The 25,088-nt window shown below is 37.9% G+C and overlaps 1 protein-coding gene across 1 annotated transcript; it reads right to left on the bottom strand.

Annotated features, from left to right (window-relative positions):
• Positions 1–858: 858 nt before the first annotated feature.
• On the bottom strand, positions 859–17,996 carry LOC306856386 (protein crumbs homolog 2-like; the record flags this gene model as incomplete). The annotated part of the gene is made up of 13 exons (XM_079395652.1): positions 859–1,490; positions 1,630–1,756; positions 1,854–1,967; positions 2,275–3,145; positions 3,518–3,683; positions 3,779–4,359; positions 4,620–5,597; positions 5,672–5,785; positions 5,999–6,169; positions 6,253–6,392; positions 6,603–6,798; positions 7,320–7,979; positions 17,927–17,996. 13 exons carry the CDS (start codon positions 17,994–17,996, stop codon positions 1,269–1,271), a joined length of 4,410 nt encoding a protein of 1,469 aa, XP_079251778.1. The 3' UTR covers positions 859–1,268.
• Positions 17,997–25,088: the final 7,092 nt, after the last annotated feature.

The following is a 25,088-nucleotide window of genomic DNA, read 5'->3' as shown; positions in this document are numbered from 1 at the left end:
AGGTGTATGCAGAAGTGTGTATAAACGGTGGTGGTGTTTATTTATTTTTAGTAAACACACATTCCTAAAAATGTTAAGTGCAGTGATTGTCAAACAGTAACATGTTCACAGTTTTTCCAATAATGGCCTCAAACAGAATAATAAAAAAATATATATATATATATTGTGTTCACATTTTGTTGGAATTACCATAATTCCTTTTACTAATTTTCAGATTCAGCTCAAATTGTCTTGTCAGCTCAAATCCACCCATAACAGTTAACTGTCCAGCTTTGCCGTCTATGATAGCAAAAATATAATCACTACATTAAAATACTTTTTGTTGCCTCATTTAATGAATACTGGAAGTGCAGATTATTGGCTAAAATAAAATGGCATTTCAGACAAAGATGTGCTGAGATTGCTACATAACTAGCATTACTTGTAGTTTTTGGTTGTTTATATACGATGTAACAACAGTCAAATAAAGCCAGAGCTTTTTTCTTTTCAATATTCAAAGGTTTTTGTAATTTCTTACAAACTTGTGATTGTGTGTTAAGCAAAGACGTAAACAGCTTTTAGTATCCGGGAAATGTATAATTACGGTAATTCTGACACCATGTGAAAGCAGCAACGCTGCTTTCTTTTTCTTTTAAGAAAATGCATTACTTTAAAAGGGTAACTAGTTTCAGTTTTCTTCCACCCTTGAAAATGCTAATATATGGCTAATTGTTCACATTGGCATGAATATGAAGCCACATTCCTGTGTTGATTATCATATCCAGTGTAACCTACAGCAGGAATAGTAGCTAGTTAACAGTCTTGCTACAGACATACCTTGTACATTCAAATGCTGTGAATGTCATTTTTTTTGTTTTTGAAAATGTTGCCCACTCCTTCATTAGCACTATTTTTTAGTGCTTATCTTTTAGAGGGATAGGTTAAAGATTTTAAATGCTGTGGGAAGAATGTAAACTCTTATTTCCGTGTCTTTGCAATATTTGTCAAAGCCGGCATACAATGCTATGAGGTAAAGGATCACCAAGTTCAAGTTCAACTACACTTGAGAGAGTTGCTGGTTAAATTCCAAAGTTTTAGGTCTCCATAAAAGTTCAACCATATTTAATGCCTTCATGTTTTTCCTCTTTCACTCGTATTGCCATACATCTTCAGGTTGCTTGTTATAGCATTTGCCACTCACTGTGGCTCCGTAATACCACAAGGTCTTGGAAAGTTACAGAGTCACACAGATAATATTAGAGCTCCTTTATCTACATTTGTTTGTGTATTCAAATTAGTCGCTCTTCAGGTGGTACTTTCAGCATGCTATCCATCTCCAGGCGTGCACCAGCAATCTCCTGATGACTTGGGGAATAAATTCCTTCTGATTGCCGCTTCCTGCGTGCTGTCATCAAAATAAAAATGAGTCCAATGGCCACCAAGAGGATACTGCCACATGCCAGTGGAACCGCTATTGCCAACCATGGTATATGTTCTTGCTGAGCCCGTTTCTGCAGAGAGGGATTCAAATTGTTATTGTTGGCAGGTAAAAAAAAAAAAAAAAGTAACACTCAGCACTACTGCACTAGTTTGCATTCTCATTTCCACTCCTAAATTGCATGCTTATTATTATACTCAGTGTTTACTTACATTTGTTTCACAGAATTGGCCACTGAATCCTGCTGGACACAAACACTGAAACCGGTTCAGGCGATCCAGACACGATCCACCGTTTAGACATGGGCTAGATGTACACTCATCAATTTCTCTCTCACATCTGGAAATATGTACACCAACACCTATGCACTTAGTCATCTATATCAATATTTGTATATTAAATTTATTTGTAATGGACATTGATGTGTTAATTCCACCTGTCTCCTGTGAATCCTTGAGAGCAGGTGCAGTTTGCCCCCCATTGAGTGTCATGACAAACACCATTTTCACATTCAACATCCAGTTCACACTTTAGAGGAGGGTAGTTATACCTGATGCACAAGAACACAAACAAAGAAATGGATAAACCCCCAAAACATCAGTCTTACTGGCTTATTCAAACTCCGGTAACAAAAAATAACTCATGTGAAAGAAAGTGGGAGATTTGAAAACATTAATAGTCAATTATTTGATATTTTTCAGTTGGGGGTTCACAAGAATTTACAATTGCAACCAGGTTTGTAATTGTCTTACTGAAGGCCACATTATTACCCCTGTTCTCTGTTGGAGGGCATATGTACTGCAAGTTACCACTGAGTCAAGTCTAGGCATCAGTGTGTGTGATCTGTAGGAACTTACTGACAATTTGTTCCACTGTACTTAGGTGGACAGATACAGGTGAAGTCATTAACTCCATCCACACAGGTTCCTCCGTTCTTACACTTCGATCCTTTACAGTCGTCTATGTTTTCTGAACATGTAGATCCAGCATATCCTGGGTGACACAAGCAGTCAAACCCATTAAACTTGTCTTTGCACTTGCCATGAAGACAGGGTCCTGAGACACACTCGTCTGTTTCTTTCTCGCAGGTGATCCCTTCCCAGCCTGATGGGCACTGGCAGCCAAATACATTGAAGAGATCCACACACGTACCACCATGTCTGCAGGGATGAGAGCGGCACACTGGAGCACCAAAGCAGCCTATGCGCACACGCTCATCTTGTCGTCGCCAAAACCGTGATGTTTGGGGTGATTTGGGATTGTCTACAAATGGAAGGTAAACCTCACCCACTCTGACAGCACCTAGACATCCTGTGTACGTCTCTGCCAGTGCAACTTCACTTGACAAATCTTTAAGAAAACTTAAACTACCAGCAAGTTCTGGTGCACTGCTACCATCGATGATGCCATCCACCAAAATTAACCACTGCGATGCATCACGTACTGGACTGGCCATGGCAACCAGCAGGTGATGCCAGTTTCCATCTGCAATGTGTCTCTGTCCAGAGAATATCACTGGTTCCACGCTGTTCTCGGTTTGGAGCTCCACATGAATGGCTGAATCCACTAGACCAATCAGTAGAAACTCTGCCCCTCTCCATGCACGAAGTAATACAGCATTTTCCTGCCTTGTACAGAGATCCACGGTCACGTTGGTCACCGGGTAAACTAGAGATCCCTTAGCACTGTAGTGTAAGGGTGTGTTGTCAAAAGTTGCATTAGCAATGCCTGTTAAAACAAAAAGTCTTGTTATAATATTTATTTACTGTTGTTTACACAGATTTATTTTTATTACATGATTATCAACCTTTAAACATTATATTTCTGAATTAATTATTTTGCTAACAGGACAGGGGTGGCGAATGTTGGTTTTGGAGAGTCGCAGCCCTGCAGAGTTTTGCTTCAACCCTAATCAAACACACCTGAACAAGCTAATCAAGGTCTGAAGGGTTACTAGAAAGCTACAGGCAGGTGAGTTTTAATTAGGGTTTGAGCTGAATTCTGTATGGCTGCAGCTCTCCAGGACCGGAGTTCACCACTCCTGTAATATGACTTTTAGGAAACTGTTAAATATCAACTGGATGTTTAATATAAGCATACACTCAAAACCATCCAACAGATCCACGCAGCGTCCACCGTTTACGCACGGGTCGCTAACACACCAAACCCGAGTTTCACATGTCTTTCCAGTGAAATCCCGTGGACAGGAACAAGTAAAGTCATTCCATGTGAATGTGCACTCTCCACCATTTAAGCAAGGCTCCACCTGCAAACCAGAAACACTCCATCAGCTCTTTCCAGCTGTAATTATTACATTTAAACGGATCTAATGGGATAAAAGCAATATTTTTGTCCACATACCTTGCACATGTCATCACTTATGCATCCAGGAAGCACATTTTTTGCATCGCTGGAGATAAATAGAGTCTCACTGTGGGTACTATTCCAGACTTCCACATCCAGATGCACATCGTCTAGTCTCAGGTCCTGCAGGCAGCCCTTAAAATGACCCCCCCAATCAGCTGCACCCTCTTCATTTGGAAACCCACCAACATACACCAGGTCTCCCTCCAGAACTTCCAAGTCAGGCAGAGAGCCAAGCCCGTAGCGCAATCCACCATGGCTAAAGAACACCTGACCCTCCTGTACGTCCATCTGAAGCATTTGTTTCTCTCCATTACAGACAAACATTGGTGATGATAGGATGGGTGACCCCACCACAGAGGTCACTTGTACTCGTCCCATTTCCAGGTACATGGTAAAATAAGGATCATCCTCCTTTGTATGCTGATGCCCTGCCCTACGTAGCTGAAATAATAATCCACTTGATTTAAGAGATCGTAGGAAGAAAGACACACTAAAGTTCCTGCCAATATTAGACAGCAGTACAAATGCAAGATAGCTTGTAGAGTCCTCATGACCGAATGTCCAAAAGGAGAAATCTGTGGAAGAAGGAGAAATAGAGAAAAAAGTCAAGCATGACAATGTTGTATTTATTATATAAGTTCCCCTACACCACAACTCCAGTCCTGGAGGGCCACTGTTCTCCAGAGTTTTTGTCCAACTCTCATCTTGATTAGTTTGTTCAGGTGTTTGAGAAGGGTTAGAGCTAAACTTAGCAGAAAAGTTGAGTTTAATGCCCCAGCTCTAAATATTACCACAAGAAAAGCGTTTGAGTGTATGATCATAAGTGTATGCATACCTTGGCTGCAGTCATGGCCATAGTGAGGTCTATAACAGTGACAGCGGTAGCCTATCCAGAGGTCGACGCAGTGCCCTTGTTGAGAGCAGGGATTTGGGTCCACCTCGCACCATTCCGTCTTTATACAGCCCAACTCTACACTCACCTCTTCATCTCCAAGATCATACGGCAGAACATGATGGCCATCCACCTGTAGGTCCTCCATACAACCCAAAAAGCCATGATCACTTAAGGTTAGCTCCATGTACTCCTCTGGTACTCCACCTACATATAACTTTGTGAGGCTGTCACGGTCCATGAAACTTTCTTGATCATCTGGTAGCTTGTGTTCAACTTTGCATGTTTGATTGTCACAGCCTGGATCTTTAATTTGCAGCACAAGTCTGATATGCTGATCCCATCTATCAATGTTCACCACTGCCTCATGCCAGTCTCCATCACTTACAAGCCCTGGTAATTTTGCCTCCAGCGACCCTCCCTCCTTTGATATCGCCTTGGCACGCAGCTCACCCCCAACAATCTCCAGAGAGAGGAAGAACTCAGCATTGCCACGAAAGAACAGCAGCATATCAGGCAGTGTGGTGCGGAAGCGTAGGCGGACCCCCAGGGGATGTTCATGTTCTTCTATGTCTCTCTTTCTGCGCTCGAGTGGTGGAACTTCAATTAGAAAGAACTTTGGTGAGGAGAAGGAGAATGTGGTTGGTTTTGAGCATACGTCATCATAGAATCCAGGTGGACAAAGACAAGTACTTCCGTGTGTCTCTCCATTCAACCATGGCAAGCAGGTGGCACCATTTTGGCATGGATGGTCAATGCAACCAAGCAGCTGCACAGTGCATTGAGGTCCTCCCCATGGCAAGAGACCTTCCTCAGCTTCTGCACAATGGCACTTATATTCAGCCACTCCATCTTCACATATACCTCCATTCAGGCAGGGGGTGCTCTCACACTCATCTATGTTAACCTCACACTCTTCACCTGAGAAAGAGATAACAAATTTAACAATACAAACAAAAACACATGCAAACTCTTTCTCATATGCAAACACCAACCTGCAAACCCCTCCGGGCATACACACTTGTATCCGTTTACCAGATCCTCACAGCTTCCTCCATTGTGGCATGGCTCAGATACACACTCGTTTATGTTCACTGAGCAGTTCTCTCCTGGAGAGAACAAAACAAACAAAACAAATAAACAGCATGGCAATGCTCTTTTCAAGGTAAACATTGCATCAATATTTGAGTAACCTTGACCACCCATCGCATATTGGGTTAAAACCTAGTTAGGCTCAGCTCTGGAACAAGTTTTTAAAATTAAAGCTATTGTATTGTTGTATGATCTGTTGTTTTACCATACTGTTTTTATGTTGCCAGTACCTGTGTATCCTGGTTGGCACTGACAGATGTAACCTGCAGCTGTGGCGTAGGTGAACTCCCAGTCTGTTTCCCAGTGTTCTGGTTTTGACTTCTCAAAACATTCACCATCATTCTCACAGGGAGTATCAGAACATTCATCTATATCCACCTCACAGTTATCCCCTTCAAAACCTATACAAACATCAACATAATTTATGATTTTTGCAAAGTTAGATTAAAGACATGAGTGCAATTTTTGGATAAAGGAGAGCTACCTGGCCAACAGGTACAATTGTAGTGGTTAATGCCCTCTAGACAAGTTGCTTCATGTTGACAGGGATGTGATGCACATTCCGGAATATCCTCCTCACAGTGGTCTCCCATAAAGCCAGTGCCTTCACATTCACACCTATAACTGTATAAAAACACACACCAAATCAGTCAGTCCGTACATGCATAGTCTTATGCATTTAACTATCAATATAAAATCAGGTCTGCATTGCAGCTTTTTCTGTCCAATGACCAATATTTTTAACACACAGTGAGTAAGTGATGAAACAGTGAGCAGTGCTGGATATGCCATGTCCATGACTCAGGCATTCCCATAATTCCTGAGTTCCCTTACCTATCGATGAGGTCGTAGCAGATTCCTCCATTCTGACATGGATCACTCTCACATTCATTGATATTGATTTCACAGTCGGAACCTTCAAACCCCTGCACACAGTCACAGGTGTACAGCCCCACAAGGTCATGACAGGTGGCTCCGTTTTGGCAAGGATTTGACTCGCATTCATCGATCTCCATCTCACAGTTTACTCCTACAGAGATTTAGAACACAATACATGACTAACAATGATTTGCCAACTGTTGTCTGTGTGAATATTCTTGTAGACCAGGAGTGCCCAATCCTGATTTTGGAGGGCCATGATCCTGCAGATTTTGGTTCCAATCCTAATTAAACACATTGGAACCAGCCAGTCGAGGTCTTTAGGATTACTAGAAACTTCAAGGTAAGTATGTTGGAGCTATACTTTGCCTTGGCCTGTCAGGAGTGGGATTGAGCACAAATGCTTTAGACCAGGGGTGCCCAAACTCAGTCCTGGAGGGCCGGTGTCCTGCAGAGTTTAGCTATAACCCCAATTAAACACACCTGAACCAGCTAATCAAGCTCTTATAGGCATACTAGAAACATCCCAGGAGGTGTGTTGAGGTAATTTGGAGCTAAACTCTGCAGGGCACCAGCCCTCCAGGACCGAGTTTGGGCACCCCTGCTTTAGATTGTTAATAATACAGTTACAAGATGGCAAAGCTTACAAATTCACACACCCACACAGTTTACCTGTATATCCCAGCAGACATTCACACAGGTACTGGTCTTTTCCATTAATGCAAGTTCCATTGTTCCAACAAGGTCGTGATGCACACTCGTTTATGTCAATCTCACAATTGTGTCCTTGGTATCCAGGTACACAGAAGCAGTGATACTTGTTGGTGCCATCCACACAGATTGCACCATTCTGACAAGGATGTGAATCACAATCATCCACATTCTCTTCACAGGTCTCACCACGAAAACCTTGTGAACAGGTGCATTCAAATCCGTCCACTATCCGTCTACAAGTGCCATTGTTGAGGCAGGGTTCATCAATACAGTCTGTGATGCGATGACTGCAGTCCTCTCCTCTGAAACCAGGTGGGCACAGACATTTGTAGTCATTCAGCTCATCGACACACTCAGAGAGGGCACCTACACATGGTCCACTTTCACACTCGTTGATGTCCTCTGGACAGGTGTACTGCTCCGTGCCAAGTTCAGTCTCACATCCTTCACATTCAGCGAACATGCAAGCATTGTACAGCTCATCACAGTCCCTCCCAGTGTATCGCACTCCTTCCCGTGAACACAAACACACATAGTCGTCCATTGTATCCACACATGTCGCCCCATTTTGACAGGGTGAAGATGCACACATGTCAGATGAACCGGAACACAATATACCTGGAAAAAGAGAGATAAAGTAACTCTCAGTGATGCATTTCACCAATGGGGAAACCCAAGGGTGCCCAATCTTATTCTTGAAGATCTACCTACTTGCAGAGTTCAGTTCCAACCCTTCGCCTGCACCTGTCTTGAGTTCTCAAATGTTCATGAAGATCTTAATCAGCTGGTTCAGGGTTGTATTTAAACTTTGCAGGAAGGTTGATCTCAAGCAACAGGATTAGGTACACCTGGGGTAACCCAATGTGAATTCCAGTTGCCATTTTTTCATCTTATTATTTGTGTTGCTTGCTCAAAAGTTTAATCATACTTGGGATTAGGGATCTGAACAAGCCCCTAAACCCAAGTATTAAACATCCTACACATTTGTCCCACTTATTCTTTTAGGCGAACAGGCACATGATAGTTGCCTATTTGCCTTTACAATAAAACAGACAATCTAAAACATATTTAGGGACACCAATGTCATAGAAACTTGGAGGCGGGTTCCTTTGTTTGGGCCAGTAGGCAACTGTCTAGCAGCTTATTTCATTTTCTTTATAATAATTTAAAGATTCTGTTGTAATGTATTACTATGATAGCAAAACAGAAAACAGACATATGCCATTCTGAGACATAGGTAAGACTGACATCAGTTAATAACAGGCTGTTGATCCCAAACCTTAATCCTGGGTAAGACTGACTGAGCCTGAGGAATAAAGAGAGAGAATCTCTTCAAAGTCAGCATTACAAATACCAAGCCCATCTGTGAGGTTGATTATTTGTGAGGTTCAGCATTTTTTTACATTTCTCAGTCCTAAGAAGTCTATAAAATTGTACTTCAGACCTTGAACTAAAAGATCAAATTTGAGAGATTTCGAGAGTTGTGACCTTACCTGTTTGTGAAAATTGCAAATCAAATATTTAGTTTGTGCATATGAGTGCGGTATGAAGCATTCATGGGGATTCTCTCTTACAAATCAACCAATCGCATGAGAGCTCCATGAGTCATTCCAAATTCCTGTTATCTGCATGACCTCGACCCTCAACCCCCACCGCGCATCCAACTTGGATCCATTAATGTGGCCCACCCATCCTTAACCCTTGTGGGGCCCCTCGTCCCCCTAAACTCCACTCCCCCACCTTCTCTAAACCACTTTGCTGCCCTGGCCCCCTCAATGTCGCTTTGATCAGACCTTCATCCCAAAATATTCATTCAGGCGGAAGATATTAATGAATGGGCAGAAGGAATGAAGTGCTGTGTGTGTGTATCTGTCCTTTGTGCGCATGTTGAGCATCGAGTGTTTAGCAGGGCATTGTAGCAGGAATGGAGCAGTGTTTTGTGGAAATAAGGTGAAGCACTGAAGGTGGTGGTGGGTAAGCTTTTACTAGCTGATTGTTGGAACCAAATGGTAAAATTTGATTCTTAAACATTTTTGTTACATGAAGGTCACATTAAAATAGGAAACGTTTCACCATGGTATCAATATTGATTATATTATTTCACCCTTGTCCCAGACTTTACCAAAAGCCAAAATATCAAAAGAAAAAATCTTGAAAAATATTAATCATTCCTTTTTTTTAACTGGATGCATGGGTGTAATCAGTAGCTGCTATTGTGTTTTTGATGGTTGCTTAAAAACAACCTGTTATAGTCTTATTTCCTGAACTTTACAATTTAATATTTGTTTTTGTTTTAATTTTTTGTTTTATTTGTAGCTACCCCAACACATTTTTTTTTGCGCTAAAGAAAACGAGCCCAAAAGTCTGATACCAAATACTGAAAATGAATCCATTTTGTATTTTTCAAAATTATATATAATTTTTAACATTATATAGCAAACTGTGAATTGTTTATCTGCATACACTAATATTCTAAGTTGTGCTTATTTATTTATATTACATTACATATATAACTTTATGTATGTATGTATTTATTTATTTATTTACTTGCTTGCTTACGTCATAGTGTTTCTTATTTATTTTACATCATCATTTTCCTAAATCCTTATTTCTTTCCAGGTTTAAATAAGATTTTCAATTCCGGATTTTCAGTTTCAGACTTCTGGACCCAATGCGTTTGCCCAGACACTTTAATCAGCATGGACGTATTACTTTTAGAACAGAAACATCTTATCTGTCTCAGAACACAGACTGTTCTTACACAACACAACTGAGAGCTTACACACAGATCTTAGTGTGGAAGCATTCACACTGATCTTAGAATGGACATGTGGCTTACACAGTGATCTTAAAGCAAACAAAACAAACATGCAGAGAAGTGGAAGTTACGAGTAATAACTTTTTTCCTCCCATACACACATTATTTTCTCCAGTTCATGCAAGAAAGTGGACCAAAACCTCAAAATCAGTTTTAAAAATACTTTGATTTTATTATGTCTGTAAACCGTGTAGGATGCAGATACGTCTGACACCCACACAAGCATTCATCCCCACCCCCGGCCTGGGAAAACGAGCTCCACACAGACTGACCCAGCAAGTGTCCACTGAGTGGGTCTCAGTTTCCATAGTTACTTCTAAGCTAATTTGGCCATGAGACGAAGAGATGCAGACCTCTGTGACCCCCAGATCCACCTCCTCTCTTTCCTCCTTTCTATTTATTTTCTGTTGATTTCACTTGCATCTCTTTAACACTCGTGTCATTTTCTGTCAGTATAGTCTGATAAGTAAATAAGATTTACCAGCTCACGCTGTCATAGACATGAACGGTCACTGATCCAGATGACACATAATGATGTCAATCACAATCATCCAGTTGGCACACACACATGGAGTGACTTCTCTACTTTCCTTTTTTTACTTTATCTCTCTCAAATTCTCTCCTTCCTGTAACTGAAGGACACTGATTATCTGCTTTCTGCTAACCTGTATGTTGTGCAGCCTGTTTACAGAAAATTAAAGTGGATAACACTGTCTGTACCTCATTTAGCTTATGGTCTCTCACACAAACGTGTGCTTAAACACTCACTGACTTTCAGAATATTTCTGGACACCTTGAATATCATCACCATTCATTTTAGAAGGAATGTTTTACTCTTTCTGTCTTTTACAGCCAGTGAATAGACTATTTAAAGTCCATTAGATGTGCGTACCATCAGAGAGAGCAAATAGGCCAGTGTCTTCACGTACTGAGCTGACCGTAATCCTCTCAGAGTGGTGTGTGTAAAACAGGACACCTTTAGGTTAGTCTACACTACTAAGCCAGCTTTTGTTACCTTAGGATACAGTCCTCTGCCACATTGTTTTTAAAGAGATTACAGAGAGTGACTTTTTCATTAGCATATAGAAACTGATAGTTATTTTAATAGACACTATATAGTTGTGGCCAAAATTATTAGAACTCTAGTATTTTCACCAGCTAAAAAAATGGTTATTTCTATTTTTTGCTGTAGTGTGACAGTAGGATATATCAGTTTACATTTCCAAACATTTATTCTGCCATTAATTATAATAATCCAGTGAGATTGTTCTTTGCACAAGGAGTCTGAGAACAGCCAGTGCTCTACACAGAGATCTGATCTCATGATCATCCAGTCTGTCTGGAATGACTTGAAGAAACAGAACAAACTGAGACAGACTAAATCCAGAAGAACTGTGGCAATGTCTCCAAGATGCTTCAAGACGCCTACCTGCAAAGCTACAGTACTGTTAAAAGTTTTAGGCACTTGTGTAAAAATACTGTAAAGGAAAGGGGTGTGTGGCCAAGTATGGTGACCCATATTCGGAATTTGTGCTCTGCATTTAACCCATCCAAGTGTACACACAGTAATGAACATACACCCGGAGCAGTGGGCAGCCAATGCTGTGGTGCCCGGGGAGCAGCTCAAGGGTCTCACCTCAGCCGTGGTATTGAGGGTGGAGAGAATATTGGTTATACCCCCACCTACAATCTCTGCCGGACCTAAAGCCAGGCTCACACTGTGCGATTTTTAATAGTCTTTTGCGATTGTTGCTTGTCACACTGTACGAACATGATCCCCATGTCAGACTGTAGGATCTCAGTTGTCTTAATGTCAGACTGTACGACAGTCAAGACGCGATAAAAACGGACGTACTCAAGAAGACTTGTCCGGAGTTTTACGTCATCAATACGTGACCCGCGTTCTCTCGCTATAATGGTAGCTAGCAAACAACAGCAACGTGTAGCGTTAGTTTTATTAATTACATGCCTTGATGTTAAAAAAAAAACAAAAAACAAAAAAGACGACGTGTGTGGAGCAAGTCATGGCAGGGCAAAAGAGGACTTTATGGACTTCCAGTTCTACAGAGCGAACTTGAGGTAATTTTGTTATTCGAGTTTAAACATCCTGCCCCTTAATAAATAAACTTTAAGTAAACTTTACGTTGTACATATATTGTTTTTTACAAATAACGAATGGTTTGAAGTTGTCGCGCTAATTGCGTCATCAAGTTCAGTGCTCCTATTGGTTCTTGGTTTGACGGTCGTCGTAGGAGATGTCACACTGCAGGAAACTTGAGGAAAGTGTCTGAAATCTTCTGACACTGCCAGAATTTAATCGGAGGAAAAAATTGATCGCAACGGCCATTAATCGGCTGTCGGTGAACATGTCAAACCAGCGATCTAGACAACCGATTTTAGCCTAGGATTATAGGAATCTTTTAGAATGTTAGGATTTTCAAAATTTGTCTCAGGCGAACAAATTGTGGCCAAAATCGCACAGTGTGAGCCGGGCTTAAGACTCAAACCCACGACCTTCAGATTACAAGTCCAACTCACTATCCATTAGGCCACGACTGCCCCATGTAAAATGAGGATGCTGTCAAAAATAGATTTTCTTCAACAATTAACTTCTATTAACTAAATTAAATCAACATTTGGTATGAGCATCCTTTGTGTTTAAAGGATTAGTTCCCCCAAAAATGAAAATTAGGCTGTGTTTTACTCACCCTCAAAGCATCATAGCTGTATATGACTTTCTTCTTTCAGATGAATCCAATCGGAGTTATAATAAACAATTGTCCTGGCCCCTCCAAGCCTTACAATGGGGTAAGCGGGTGTTTTTTGTCAACAGTTTAGAAGACGTGAAATAAAGTGTGCGCATCCGTAATATTTGTAAGATAAATATCCATATTTCAAGTGTAATAAACATTTTTTTCTCACTTCAGATGTCTGGAAGCATCTTGGAGTCGTAGCCACAGTTGTTCTGGATTTAGTCTGCCTCAGTTTGTTCTGTTTCTTCATGTCATTCCATATATATATATTATTGTATATTAAACATCTAACAATTAAAGACAATAGATATTAATAATTATTAATCATTATAATTATTTTTATCATTACTTTTATGCACCAAGAATGTATTCTAGTGATCAACAGTGGCAATAAAGACATTTATGATGCGACAAAATACCTCTATTTATTATTAAATGCTGTTATTTTTTAAATTTCTAAAAGAATGCTGAAATAATAAAATACAGTTTCCATAAACATATTTAGCAGCACAACTGTTTTCAACATTGATAATAAAAAGAAATATTTCTTGAGCATATTAGAATGATTTCTGAAGGATCATGTGACACTGAAGACTGGAATAATGATGCTGAAAATTCAGCTTTACATCACAGGAATACATTACATTTGAAAATATATTCAAATACAAATCAGTTATTTTAATTTGTAATAATATTTCACAATATTACTGTTTTTACTGTATTGCATTAATTAAATGCAGCCTTGGTGAGCACAAGAGACCAACCCCAAATGTTTTGAATAATTTCATATATAATATCCACTACATTGCTTCTACTATATCAGACTGCCAACAATAGCAGCTTGTCACCTTTTCATCCGGTCATGTTCCATTCAACTGTGATCTTGCTGGAATGTGGACAGCAACCAAATGTGACACGTTTAAGCTCCAGGTGGAGACAGGCTGTAGTGGATCTGATTATCCAGACTTTAACACTGAGGTTTCACAGAGATCTGGGTCTCTGGCATCCCACGGCTGACATCTGTCTTGAGCACTATATCTTTCTCGATTTGTGTGTGTCAGTGTTTAAGGTTATCTGTGCGAGACCACTGGAAGAATGTTAGCCATGCAGGTTCTGTTCTAAGAGCTAGAGCACTGATACTGGCTGTCAATCAAGCGAAACTCCTCCCCTTTTGTTTACATCACTGCCAATCATCCCTGCTTGTCTCACTTCCTGCTGTGAGGGGGTGTGACAGGTTAGTTTTACTATTTAAAGGGGTTACAGATTGTTTTAGAGGGGTCAGGTGGGGAAACACATCTCTATGTGTATTTTAAAGCTTTTTAAGTAAAAAAAAAATATGCAACAATAACACACCAGAGTTATTTTAGTATAAATTCTAATATACATTCTAGTATAAATACTATTATAGCTGTGTGAATATTTTGTTTTTTAATTAGTTTTTATTTTTATATTTTGCATTTGTATTTTAAAGTTTTAGTAATTTTGTTTTTGTCATTTAGTAATTTTTTCCCCTTATATTTTTTTCTATATTTCTATTAATGTTTATTTCAGTTTGTTTATACTATATATATATATATATATATATATATATATATAAATATATATTTATATATATATATACATATATATATATATATATATATATATATATATATATATATCCCTGTGTATATGTATTATTTTATTACAGTTAATGTTTATTTTATATGGAAGCCCATTTAGTCTATAGAATAATATATATATATATATATATATATATATTATTTTTTTTTTATAAATAAATTAATTGCTGGATTTTATTCTCACACAATACACACTTTTTTATTATTATTATTATTTTTTCCACCTAAATTGTGAGAAATAAACTCTGAATTGTTAGGAAAAAATTCCTAATTGTGAGATAAAATGTTGCAATTGTTTTTATTTATTTATTTTTTTTGGTTGTATTTGTAGTTTTAGCTTCATTCATTCAACAATAGTAACACACTGTATGGATCTTGGAGTTAAGAGCCCTACTGTCTCTACAATGGCTGTGAAATTTGTCACAGGATTAATGGCCCAGTCAGATCTGTATGAGATAACACTCACTTAATATGCAAGTGTCCAGAGATATGGGTGGGAACGGATGGGTTACAGAGAGAATGAGAGTGAGAGCTGCTGGGACGGGACGTGTGTGTGATGTGTGACAGGACTCTGTGATAACATGTGATCTGTTTATTTTCACAGATGTAGGAGAGCTGTTTCAAGTGTTTGTCTGTCTGTATGCATGCTTAATTCTTCCATCTGAACCTAAAAATAAGAGTTCTGAGATTAAAAATTGAACTTTTCAGACTAAATATAACTGATGTTTTGACTCGTGGTGAATATAAGAGTATTAATAGCTGTTGTTAGTACCAGCATGAACTCAGACTTAGCAAATCTTTGTCGTTAGCTCTAGACTCTAATTAGCTTTATGCCCTACTGCTCCTAAACCTAAGACACACGTTTTAACCTTTAAGACTTTATAGGTGATGCGGTTGTAGAAGCACACAACAGTAGGTAAGTAAAGTAAGCTGAGTAAACCAGGTCAGCATCTGATAGTTTAAAAGCAAAAATGTTGAGCTTGTATTTCTGTGACAGCAAACATGTTATTTACTTTGTAAAAAATATTATTCTTATTATTTACTTATTATAATACTCTATTACACAAACATTAATTTAACAAAATTTGTGAGCATTAATTCTCACAAAGCATTATGTCAATGTTAGCCTAAGCCTGCTTATAGTTTTATTATTATTATTATTACTTATTATTATTTACTCATTATACATATTTTCTTTTACCCAACTACCCAAAACATTAATTTAATTATAGGCTCAGTTTTATTAGCAGAATCTTGACTGTGGGAGTGCGGTGGACTGTGTCGTGTGAATTCATTCTTCCCTCGCTGTGTTTGTTGGGATTAGGTTTGGGGGCAGGGTCCATTGTAGACATTTTCATTGAAAAAGTCATGTGAATTCCAGGATCCCCTTCATTTCCTAAGCGCCTGATGTCACATTTACATGAACTATCAGCTCAGTTAGAACATCAGACCAGTTTCACCCACTGTTCCTTTCGTTGAATTTCCCCATTGACTTGCATTAGTCAATGCAAATACACTACAGATGCATTGTTTGTAATTGCCATTCCACACTTGAGACCTGGATGGCAAGATATGTAACGATATTAGCATGCTGTTTTCATTTAACTGAATCTTTGTCCCAGAGAAACTTATTAATATTGCTCTCAAAATTGATTTAAAGTGGAATTCGGTGTACATTATCAGAACGCTAACAGACAATTACATGCACTATTCTATATATATATATATCTTCAGACAACCCTCTATTAATACTTTAGACTCAAAACTTTAGATTTGTTACTCTCCACTGAAATATTCCCTGGATATGATCATCATAGAGTTAAATGCTCAGAGACAGCTTGGCCGTGCAGTCAGATGAAAGAGCGTTAAGCCTACGGGATGCAAAAGCAAACAGAGCTCGTTAAAAGTGCTCAACGCAGATTCCACCCTCACACAACGTCCAAATGACTCAGCCCTGGTGTCATGGCAACGGGACACAATGGAACCCACCCCCAAAGTTTTTCAGACTGAAGAGTGAGGCAGAATCGGACTGGGTGGATGGAAGGAGGGAAAATAGATGAGTAACCTCCCCCATATACTCCTGTCTGTACCATGCACCAGTTATATCCACTCCAGACAGGATGAGGGATGCAAGTAACACTCCAGTGCACATCTTTGTGCCGAAAATCACCACAACACTACACTAATTCTAAAAAGAGTGCCAGGAATTTGTGTCAGCATAAAACGGATAAAGCATAAAACAAAAGTAAACTAGAAGACGATATGATTCTTAAAAATAAAGGATCCAAAGGCTGTTTTTCACAGTGATGCCATACACTCTTAAAAATTAGGTTCTTTATTGGCATCTTTGGTTCCATGAAGAAACTTTAACATCCATGAAACATTTCTATTCTGCAAAAGGTTCTTTAAAGTAAAAAAGTTTGACTTTTTAAGGTTTTTAGATTATTGAAATATTCTTGAAATATAAAATGTGGTTCTTCAGTTAACTGAAAGGATCTTTGGGGAACCAAAAATGTTTATTCTATGACAATGCTGCGAAAACCTCCTTTTGGAACCTTTATTTTTAAGAGTGTAGAACTATCTTGGTTCCTCAAACAACCTTTCAGTGAAGAGTTCCAAAAATTTTATTTTTATTTTAAATTCTAAATGTGAAAAACATTTCATTAATCTAAAGAACCTTTTTGTGGAATCGAAAGTTTCCATGGATCCTCATGGAATGACAGATACCAATAGCCTTTACTTTTAAGAAAAAAAAATATTATATGTTGTAAACAATAACATTAACAAAGTGTTTTTCTTTAAAATCTAAAAAGTTATTTTTTTAAATATTTTTTTTACTAGCGTGTTGGTTGGTTGCTAGGTAGTTCTGAGTTAGGTGGCTGCTTACTGTTCAAAAGAGCCCATCATTCCTTTTATATTACATTCTGCTTTCTAGATATAGCATTGTTATAGAACAATTATTAATACTATTTTTGTTTTGTATATTGTGTATTTATATTTACCTTAATTCACCTTATTCCGAAATCTTCCAAAAAAGAGGCAGTAGAGCCACACACAACATCCAACCTGTTGCTCTTGACTCATATAGCATATACATATGATAAAACTTGGCCTCTCAGAATAAAACACAACTAAAGGACCAAATATCAGCAAGCCATTACATGCTATATCTATTCTCTACAGCTTTTAATGATCAGTGTCCCGTACAGGGAGACATTTTTTTCAGCACGTAAGAAGTTCTTTCTTTCCTTTGGCCATGTGTTGTTCAGGATTGCCATGTAAAATGTGTATTCATGAAAATGTATGTTTATAAAGTATCACACCTTTTTTTTCTGTGATTTATTTAGGTATTGAGAAAGAGAGAAAACTCACCCCATTTGAACATCATCATGGTCAGTAAAATTGTCCCGGGGCATTTCAGATGCACTTTCCTGATCTCCATGGCGATGTGAAACAATCCAAACAAACCAAACAAGAAGTCCTTTAAGCTTAATGTCTCTTTGAGTCCTTCATAGTGGAGCAACCTTCAAATTAAACCTTCTTGGGGAACATGAAACATCTGAGTTCCTGCATGATCTCAAAGTTGAATGTCTGCTCTGTTGAAATTCTCCTCGGTCTCTTAATTCCTATAAGCGTCAGGTCGTGTAGTTCATATAAAGTTCCTCTGGTTCCTCAGTCAGGCTGAAAGCAGTGGCTCATTGTACATGCAGTAATGAGACTAACTCTCTCATCCAATCCCACTGCAGTTTACCATACTAATCACCCTGAGAGGGGAGGGGCCGGAAACCCAGAAGTGGACTTCAGCACCAGGACTCCTGTATGTGTGTCTGTGTGTGTGTGTGGGGGGGGATTTTATTTATATATATATATATATATATATATATATAAATATATATATGTATAAAAGGTTTCTGTGAGGGTTAGCATATAGACAATATACTGTAATTTACTAAGTATAAAAGTCAATGATATAAAAGCAAATGAAAAATCACTTTAATATATTTTTTTTGTGTGTGGTTAAAGCTATCATATCTTTTGCCTTTTTTTTCAGTGGTTTAGCAATCACACACTCCACTGGCATTAGTCATTCAAGGTTGCATTTTTTTATACTTACTAAACCAATAACGACCTGCTTTTATGAACTATGCAACTTGTTGATCCAACACCAGCCTCTGAATCATTCTGGAGAATTTATTTGGATTTAACTTCTTATTGATTGTTTAAAGAGTTTGACTCAGACCCAATTAACGAAAAACAAAGCACACACACACAAGCACACACACCCACACACACACACACACACACACACACACACACACACACGTTGGTTTTTGTGGTTTATGGGGACTCTCCATAGGCGTAATGGTTTTTATACTGAACAAACTGTGTGTGCTATTGCCCTACACCAACCCTACACCTAAACTTAGCCCTCACAGGAGACTTTGTGCATTTTTAGATTTTCAAAAAAAACACCATTTAGTATGTTTTTTAAGGCTTTTGAATTACGGGGACATAGGCAGTGTCCTCACAAACCACCTTCATATTGTAATACCTCTCTCATACCCATGTCATTATACAAATTTGTGTCCTCATAAACCACATAAACATGCACACACACACGGACACGGACACGGACACAGACAGAAAGCCCAAAGATTAGCATGGAGTTGTTTGGGTTCATTTTTCAGTTGTTACTCCTGCTGTGTTACTGCTAGTCACTGTAATGTAAGATGTTATTGGTGTGTGCTGTGAGAATTTTTTTTAATGTTTTGAAACAAATTCACTAAGCTTCTTATGTTAAGTATTAGTTTTGAAAAATTCAGTGCAGCCATTTAAAATAAAGCAATCATTAAATATGTAAACATAATGCACAGTTAATCATTTTGTGCAATATAAAAATAATGACCCAAATGAAATGCCTACTAAACAACTACAAAAAGAATGCTTTTTTTAATAATCCTTATTTTTATGTAATGTGATCTAAATGTATAAGTGTGTGCACAAGGTTCATCCCACAAGATTTACCTATTACAAAAAGTACTCCCATTTCATGTATTTCTGACTCATCACACATTTTGTTTATCAGAGGAAATTTTCATTGTTTTGTTCTCTGATCCAGGAATAGCATGAAGTGTCCTGTCTGTAAATGTTTGCGTGCATTTGACCGGATGCTGACTTTCACACTTGTGACAGTGTGTCACTTCTGGCCTTGAGATATGGACAGAAGTTTCTCACTTTCATTCACGTACATCTAGCATGTCTTAAAGCTGTCATTTACAAAGCCTAAACGTAGCTTTTCATCTCTGTTCTACGAGAAGATTGTCAAGACAAATCCATAAAGTTAAACGGTGCCAATGCAAACACATTTATTCTCATACCGATTTAGCATCTCAACTCAGTGTTCTGATCTTTACAACATGGCTTTCATCTGTGATCTTGTGGACTGTGTACGACCACATGTGACCCGAGTTCAAATCATTCCTTGATCCCATCACCACCCACCTCCCCATTGTTTCCTGTCATTTTTTTTAGCATTACAGTTGATGAAAGTGGCAAAAGCCCAAAATACAGTAGTAGTTTTTCAACAAAATGCAATGTCACATCATCTTCGGTTCCCCAAATACAAAGTGTGAACTGGTGGATGATGTAATCCTGATGTGTGCTGATTTAAGTGGATAAAATAGTTAAGTATCTGATTGCTTACCAGCTATATACTGGATGTGAGCATTTAAGTGGCTCAGCTAACAATAAAAGGTCCCCAGAATGGCCTCTGCAAACGTCCCCTGGACGTCTTCATGTAGGGTTCTTTAGACGTCAACAGGACGTCGCTGGGACGTTCATGAAACATTTTGAGGACCTTTAGAGAACGTTCGCTACAGGTCCTTTTAACGTCCTTTAGTGTAAACATGTCATCAGTCACATTAGACAAAATTGAACTACGCAAGGAATAAACACACAAGCAATAGTACTTCAATAATACTTTTTATTTTTATAAACAATTTCTCTAGATATGTGTGTGTGTGTGTGCGCGCGTGTGTGTTCCAGCGTGTTCCAGTTGCTGCGTGTTAGTTCTCCAGTTCCGATTCCACCCGTGAGTTCGGAACCTAAAATAACAATAATAAAATGAACAAAAATCATGGGTTTAAACCTTGATTCATTACTGACAAATACTAATATTCTATAAAACTGAATCAAATGACTCATTATCTATAGTCACTACATACTAGGCTCAAAAATGCACTTCACACGAAAGTGCCAGGACTGTCTGTAGCTCTGAAATTTCAATCAATGTAACCTTATTATGTAGGCTACTTGTTATTTGCCTGTCCACCTTATGTTTAAAGTTTTTTCTACCCCCAACCCATTATTGAAGGTAAAACCCTTGTCTGGACAGGTAAAAACTTATTTAAATAATATTTAATTTTAATAATTTGTTACAATTATATAGCGCTTTTCTAGACACTCAAAGCACTTTACATTGTAAGGGGGGGATCTCCTCAATCACCACCAATTTAATTATATTTAGCTTTGCTTCAGGGACATTACACCACTCAAGCAGTGCTTTTTGATCCTTAAAGTGCTGATGACAGAAGTGCTGCACTGCAGACTACAAGACTCACTGGATAGATCATCCATTGATAGAAAGTTTATGTGGATATGAAATCTGTTTTGTCCATAATTGCTTTTACTTTTTTTACATTTTGACACACAAACAAAAGGGAATAAAAGATAATAGCATCACTGAATGAGTCAAATATTGCATATTTCTGTAGAAATTAAAGTGCACTCATTGTTCATGAGTGATTATCAACTAATTAGTATGTCAGGGGTTCTCAACTCAGGCCCTCAAGATCCACTGTCATACAGAGGGTGCGTCTCAATCAGCTTCATAGTTCGCTAGGTTGTGAAATAATACATTGTGTACACAAATTCAGGCATTGGTAAGAACAGTGGCTCACTATACACTGGTGACTATTTCCGTCCATTGTACAACATCACTACTGACATTTATGCACAACAGTATAACTGATATCTTTTTTTAATGCTATTTACAGCACATTATGATAAATACTTTGTTACATGTACGTGCAAAATTTAAAAAATATTTTTTAAAAGAGTTAAAAAATATTTGTTATCTGTCATAACAGGGAAAAATAGAACAGACACTAGACATGGATGAAGCTTTTTAGAGCACGTGTCGACTGCCCGCATTCGCGCACAACATCAAATGAAGTATACTTTGAAAGGCTACGCATTCCATATATTGAACGCAATGATCATGCGCAACTCGTCAGTAAAGCCAGTTCCGTGATTAGCAGATGAATCGCCTTCGATAATGAACTCGATATTGCGTAGCTTGTCAATGAACTACGGCCCTGTGTATTAAATGCTGCTCCATTTGAGAGCAGGTGATGGAGATTTACTGCTAATCACGGAACCGGCTCTACTGACGAGATGCGCATGACAGTCGCATTCGATGTACATCCCAACCCTATGTGCACTGCACTTGGTTGGAGCAAAACTCTGCATGTAAGTGGACCTTGAGAGACAATGTTGAGATCTCCTGCAATATGTTCTGAACATGACGATTCAGAGAGGCAGGATGACTTCTAGAGTGATGTCTTTCAACACTGGTGTCCAGTCCTGGGCATGGAGGACCAACATTCTGCAGAGTTTCTGGTGATCCTTTAATCAGCTGCTCAGGTCTGCTTAATTGAGGCTGGAGCTAAACTCTTAAAAGAGAAAGAAGACAACCAATATTATGACGTTAAAAAGTTAAAGTTAAAAAATTTGTTTCATAAATATGGACAACATCTGAAAATGCACAAAGATGAGAAGAAAGCAATGCGTTTAATGAGAACTTTCAACCCACTGAAAAATAAGAAGCAATATTAAGTCACAGATTCTTGTTATTCTTATTATTATTCTTGAAATAAGTTACAATTACCTTGTGGCTTATCGAGGATTTTCAGCCTCTGAAATAGAAAAGATCTATCAATGATAAATGGCATCATACATACATCATATGTGACAATATTTAATAAGAGTTCTAACACCGTGTCTACACCGGATGGCACAACAAAATACAATAGAAGCTATTATAATCAGTGATGCAATCTACACTGGATGCGGCGCGATACAACAAATCCCCAACAGTAAACTGATGCCTTGTTCTATTTATGACGTACTGACACAAAGTTCAAATGATTTTCAATGGTTGCTGTCTCGCGTCCAGTGTAGATACAGTGTGAGAGTGTGTAGCTTGGGTATAGAGAATGGGAATCTACGTCATTGTGCATTGCATTCTGGGTATACAATACAAATCACCAGAGGAAAAAATGACTATTTACATTAATATTTTTAAGAGCGTCTTGCACTTTATTAGAATAAATGGACTAATATTCGAATCCCGTGTGTTATTAAAGTTTGTGGTCAGTTTAACATAATTGGTTCATAGAGCATTATTTTCAGCTTTATATTTGGTATATATTAGTCATCTGTAAATAATTTTATTTTCTCAGGGTTTTTTTTTTTTTCATTGATTTTCTTGAAGTGACAACATACAGAGTCTATTAAAATGCATTAAGAATGATCACAAAATTCAAGATATGGGGGCAGAAAATGTATATATTTACGTTTCATGCCGTTTTTCTTCAAAAATAAGCATGATTACAAATGTGATATTGATTTTATACAACAGTTCAATAAACAATAAGTTAATATTAAGAAACATACGTTTTAGACACCATATTGGCTGTTTTTGCTCTATTTCGCCAAAAAAAAAAAAAAATTCCAAACAGCCACAGCACTGTTTTGCGTCTCTGAGCAGCATGAAGGTGTTTCGTTCCTGAATGAATCAACAGTTTAAATGATTCAGTTCAGTCACAATGACTTACTTATTACCAGTGACTTTCTACCACCTGCTGGTGGTTTTAATTTCGCATTTAAAGTCTATCTTCATTTTTAAAATAATTAAAAAAACAAGTATTCAATGTTATATGTTTAAAATGTCAAAAGATTATGCATTTCTAACTGGTTAAAGCACTCCATGTCTCTCTGAGCTGCATTAAATAGTGTGTAAATACATCTAAATGCCACTTCAGATGCAACTTCTGCAAAGATTAATTTTGATGATACTGGTTTCTGGTTTGTTTGTTAACAGCCTAAATGTGCATTATCTTAATTGACTGATTAAATGTAAAAATTTGACTCAAAAGATGTACACTTTTAGAAAAAAATGCTTTATTAAAGGTAAAAATCAATTTAAACTTAAATGAAAAGATTAATTAATTACTGATGTGAACTGACCACACAGAATATGAAGAATATGAAAAACTGCAGCTGTCCACGATAGTCAGATATCAGCACAATAACACACTCGGCAAAATATCGTCTAATTATCGTTATTGAAAAGAATTAAAAAAAATATTGAGATATTAAAAAAATTCTCAATATCACACACCTCTAATGCTTACGCATTACAATTTCTAGTTTTATATAACCTATTTCCTTTGTATCACTGCCATCTTACTATGAATAAAATGAGAGCATGGATGCACATGAATTAACAGAGATTTACCTGCTCAAAATTTAGCTGTTCTTATGGTAGTACCTCTAATATCAAGGTCTAATGTCCAATTTAACACATCCCCTGCTGGAGAAACCATGACACAAAATTGGCTGATGGCATAAAATTTGCCAAGTTCAAGGGTACAGACTAGTACTGTAAAAAAAAAAAAAAGTGTTTGAGATTTGGCTTTCACTGGGACAGTCTGCCATATTTCAAGGTCTTAGGTCTCTTTAATGCATAGACTGTGGTGACCAAGAAACCACACCACAAAATGGGCTGATGGCACAACAGGTGGCTCAGTGTGGATTGTCCTATATGCTAAATTTATTGTGTATTTTAATTAAATGAATGCAGCAGTGGTGAGCATAAAATATTTATTTCAAATACATGACAAATCTGACCCTTGAACTTTTGAATGGTAGTGTATGTTTGAGGTATTACTAGTCATATGGCTCATAATGTCTAAAGATGTTCTTCGACAGGAGATACGCTCCAACTCTAGTGCACGGCCATCAGCGTGGAATGCCTAAACAATCTGTCAGAGCCAACAATATTTATTATACAACGCTAGGTTTATTATAAATAAACTAGAGGTGAAATGCAGAAAAGAAAAATAATAATTTACAGAATATACAATATAAAAAATAAATAACAATGAACATTTTTACATTTACTTATTTAGTAATGCTCTTACAGTGTTACTTATGTTTGGACATTAAAATAACTAAAAAGCAAACAAACAAACAAACACACACACACACACACACATGTTGGTTTTTGTGGTTTATGGGGACTCTCCATAGGCGTAATGGTTTTTATACTGAACAAACTGTGTGTGCTATTGCCCTACACCAACCCTACACCTAAACTTAGCCCTCACAGGAGACTTTGTGCATTTTTAGATTTTCAAAAAAACTCCATTTAGTATGTTTTTTAAGCTTTTTGAATTATGGGGACATAGGC

The sequence above is a fragment of the Barbus barbus genome (genome assembly GCF_936440315.1).
Source record: "Barbus barbus genome assembly, chromosome: 36".
NCBI lineage: Eukaryota > Metazoa > Chordata > Actinopteri > Cypriniformes > Cyprinidae > Barbus > Barbus barbus.
Note: the sequence above shows the minus strand (reverse complement) of the source record. Positions and strands in the feature narration are given on the sequence as shown.